Source organism: Etheostoma cragini, chromosome 16, assembly GCF_013103735.1.
Source record: "Etheostoma cragini isolate CJK2018 chromosome 16, CSU_Ecrag_1.0, whole genome shotgun sequence".
NCBI lineage: Eukaryota > Metazoa > Chordata > Actinopteri > Perciformes > Percidae > Etheostoma > Etheostoma cragini.
This window is the reverse complement of record NC_048422.1, coordinates 24,876,378-24,880,359: the sequence shown is the minus strand read 5'-3', so window position 1 is coordinate 24,880,359 and position 3,982 is coordinate 24,876,378. Positions and strand designations below refer to the sequence as shown.

The following is a 3,982-nucleotide window of genomic DNA, read 5'->3' as shown; positions in this document are numbered from 1 at the left end:
TTCAAGGTTCAAGGTTCAAGAGTCTTTATTATCCCCGAGGGGCAATTTGTTGTGCAGCAGCATGTAACACAGGTTATACAAGACAACAGCCGCACATCTAAAATAAATAACAAAGACCACACCTCACATTGACTTGTTGAAAAAGCCTATAGCAGCTGGGACAAAAGAGTTTTTATGTCTGTTTGTCCTACATTTAGGCAGACTGAATCTCCGGCCAGACGGCAACAAGATGAAACAGCTGTTCAGGGGGTGACTAGGGTCGGCTAGGACTGACTGGGCCTTCTTGAGGGACCTTGTCTTATAGACAGAGTTTAAATCAGTCAGACGGTTTTGGGAAATCTTGCCACACACTTTAACTATATATTGAAGCCTGTTCTTGTTTTTAAGTGTGAGGGACCCAAACCAACTCACAATGGCAAAAGAAAGAATAGATTCAATAAAACAACAATAAAACATCCTCATAAAAGTCTTATCAACATTAAAATTGCGAAGTTTACAATAAAAAAACATGCGTTGATGTGACTTCTTACAGACAGCGTCAACTGTGAGTTTGTCATCGATTATAATACCGAGGTATTTGTATTGCTTCACCACTTCGATGGCTTGATCATTAATGAGAGTAGGCGAGAGAGGGGGGGAGGGGGGGGGGGGGGTCCTTCTAAAATCGATTAGCATTTCTTTAGTTTTTGCCACGTTAATGTTAATTAAAGTCAACTTGCACCACTCTGTAAAGTCATTTAAAATAGTGCCATGCTCTGGGGCGTTGTGTGTCAGCAGCGACACTATTACCGAGTCGTCAGCAAACTTAATGATATGACGCCTGGCGTGCTGGCTGCATTAGTATATAAAATAAATAAAATCGCAGAGAGGACGCAGCCCTGGGGGGAACCAGTGGAGGAAAGAGGACATCAGATAAAATGCTATTCACTCTCACACGTTGAGACCTGTTAGTTAGAAAGTTCCTCAACCAAGAGATAAGACAAGGGTCAATATTAAAGGTACTCTTTAAAATCCCCGCTAAAATATGTGTTTGGATGCAATTAAAAGCTGAAGAAAAGTCAATAAAAAGCAGCCGCACAAAGCTCTTAGCACTCTCAAGATGGGTATGGATCAAGGTAAAAAGAGTACATGCTGCATCTTCCACTCCCCGGTGTGGTCTGTATCAAATTGAAACGGATCCAGCAGACCCTGGACAGAACGCAGCAGTTCATCCTTCTCTAACGTCTTCATAGTGAGGGACGTGAGGGCCACAGGCCTAGAGTCAGTGAGAGACTCTGGAGCCTTTTCTTTAGCCACTGGAACAGTAATTGAGTCTTTCCAAAGGCGAGGAACAGTTTGGAGATGTAAAGACATTTTGTAAATTAAACAAAAAATGTCTGCCAGCTGTTCAGCACAGTTCTTTAATATACGGCCTCCAATGCCGTCGGGGCCGGGACTTTTCCTTTCGTTTACGCCTCTGAAGAGAGACAGGACCTTGTTTCTGTCAACCTGGACTATACCCTGCCCAGGGGCAACGTTATTAAAAACTGACAGCTTCTCACTAAAATCATGAATATTAAACCGATTATAAAAAGTGTTCAGCTCATTTGAGAGGACAAGGTCTGACATGCCATTGAGGGAGATCAGACACTTCTCAGGTTGCATCCCCATCATTGCTTCCACACCCTCCCATGCAGGATGTGAGTTGCCTGCGCTCAGCATGTTCTCAACTTTGTCCTTATACTGACGTTTTGCAAGCTTAAGTTCCTTTTTAGCTTGTTTTTGAAGTACTCTGTATTGAGTCATGTTACCTTGGTTGAATATTTCGTTGATTAATTATGCTTTTGACAGATTTAGAGACCCATGGTTTATTATTTGGATATATGGAAATGGATTTACGAGGGATGACTAAGTCCTCAGAGAAAGTGATGTATGCAGAAACAGTCTCTGTGAGCTCATCGATATCTTTACATCCGTTTTTGAATAGATCCCAGTCAGAGCAGCGGTAGCGTTCCTGTAGACACTGGATCGAGTCCTCTGACCAAACCGGAACTAACTTTCATTTCGGCTTGTTTCTCTTCAGTGCCGGTTTGTAAGACGGAACCAAATAAACAGAGTTGTGGTCAGACATGCCGAGTGGAGCTCTGCTGTAAGACTTATAAGCACCTTTGATGGGGGGGCTCTGGGTCTTCCTTTCCTGGGGGGTCCTCATGTCCTCATGAGCCAGTTTGTAGCCCTTGATGGGTTTTGCGACTGCACTTGGGGACATTCAAAGTTTTCCCAGTTTTCCGGAGCGACTGCCCTTCATTTCTTAAAGTAATGATGACCTCGTTTCTCTTCTCTTAGCTGATTGGTTCGTTCCATAATATGAATTCTACCAGTCGTCCAATAGCCTGTCGGCTTTGTATCAACCTGACTTCTGATGGTCCTAACTCCATTAATAAGGAAGAAACTCCTCTAATGAACCCTGACAAGGCCCACCTGTCTGTACACACACACACACACACACACACACACACACGCCAAAAGATACATTTCTCTATTTGTGTCTTTTTTTTATATTTTAAATTAATTGCATTAAGATAAATAAACAGTAAGATTTCATTATGTGTATTTTTTAAATGTTGTGTATGTGTGTGTATGTGTGTGAGGTGATGTCATGAAGAGTCAAACAATAGATTAAAGGACCCCGGGAAGAAGAGCTTAGCTTATGCTAAGCTAATGGGGATCCAAATAAAACAGATATTTAATAAATATTTTACAATAAATATATAGTTTATATTTTATATTTAATATATATACATATATATATTGATATACTTTTAAACATTTAATACATCACAGTTTTTAATATTTAGAGTATTTTAAGTGGAATCAAGACAACGCTGCTGAGAAAGAATATTTATTCATAATTTCACAATTTACAAAAGTAGAGAAACTCAAAATGATTTGATACTTCTGACCAATCAAAGGCAGCCTGTTGGACTTCAGCCAATCAGCTGATTCAAATTTCTGCAGCTCTGATTGAACGTTTGAACAACAAAACAAAACAATGACGCTTCAATTATTCAAACTGTTTCCGTGGACGGGGAGCTGCTGTCAGGAAGCAGGGGTTACCATGGTTACAGCTGTGTGGCTGTTGGCGTGATGCTACATGTAGCAGCTGTGACATCACACACAGCAGGGAGCCCGTTAGCTTTAGCATGTTGGCACGTCAGCATGTAATGGTTTGTTGGTTCAGTTTCTGGACGAGCAACAAAAACAAAGAAAAGTTTGGCACAAGGCATTCTGGGAGCTTGAGTCCACTTCCTCACAGCTGCTTTGCTACAGAGAAAGTTACCCACAATGCCACAAACTTTAAAAATCTGTCTTTGTCGGCCAATCAGAGGCTGCCTGGTCCCTGGCCCAGCCAATCACACGCTGCCGAGCCCCTGGCCCACTCTGATTGGCTGTCCCCGCTGCAGCTTGAAGCTGAAGTCCTTGGGCGCCTCGAACAGCAGCACGATGGTGGAGCCCAGGTTAAACTCGCCCAGCGCCTCCCCCTTCTGCAAGGCCACGCCCCCCCGCTCTGCTGGGGCCCCGCCCCCTCCCCGTGCCGCCTGCAACACCTGGTCGTCCACGGCAACGTAGCTGTAGTCGTGGAAGGAGCCTTTCCTGTAGCGAGGAGCGTTGGTCTGAAGATCCTGAACAACAGAGGCGTTAATTAGCACTAATAGCATCAATAATATTAATAGATTATTATCTAATAATATTAACATTAATAATAATGATATCAACATCATTAATAATATTAATAGTAATAATTATGATATAAATAATAATAATATAATTATTATTAATATTATTATTATGGAGGAACAGATGCATTGTGGGTCAACCTTGTCGAAGTAGACGCGGATGGAGCCGACGTTGGTGGCGCCGACGGCCGTCAGCGAGAAGAAGCCGTGCTCCCATTGGCCGGTCAGCACCACACGCTCGTTAAGACAGAAGAGCTCCTTAACGA

General features: G+C 42.7%; 1 protein-coding gene across 1 annotated transcript in view; it reads right to left on the bottom strand.

Moving 5' to 3' along the window:
- Window positions 1-3,114: 3,114 nt before the first annotated feature.
- pisd (phosphatidylserine decarboxylase) overlaps window positions 3,115-3,982 on the bottom strand; it is a 2,589-nt gene continuing 1,721 nt past the window's right edge. The window contains exons 2-3 of the mRNA XM_034897063.1: window positions 3,858-3,979; window positions 3,115-3,662 (exon numbers count right to left, since the gene is read on the bottom strand). Coding sequence (XP_034752954.1) covers window positions 3,393-3,662; window positions 3,858-3,979 — 392 coding nt within the window. The 3' untranslated portion in view covers window positions 3,115-3,392. The remainder of the gene's footprint in view (window positions 3,663-3,857; window positions 3,980-3,982) is intronic.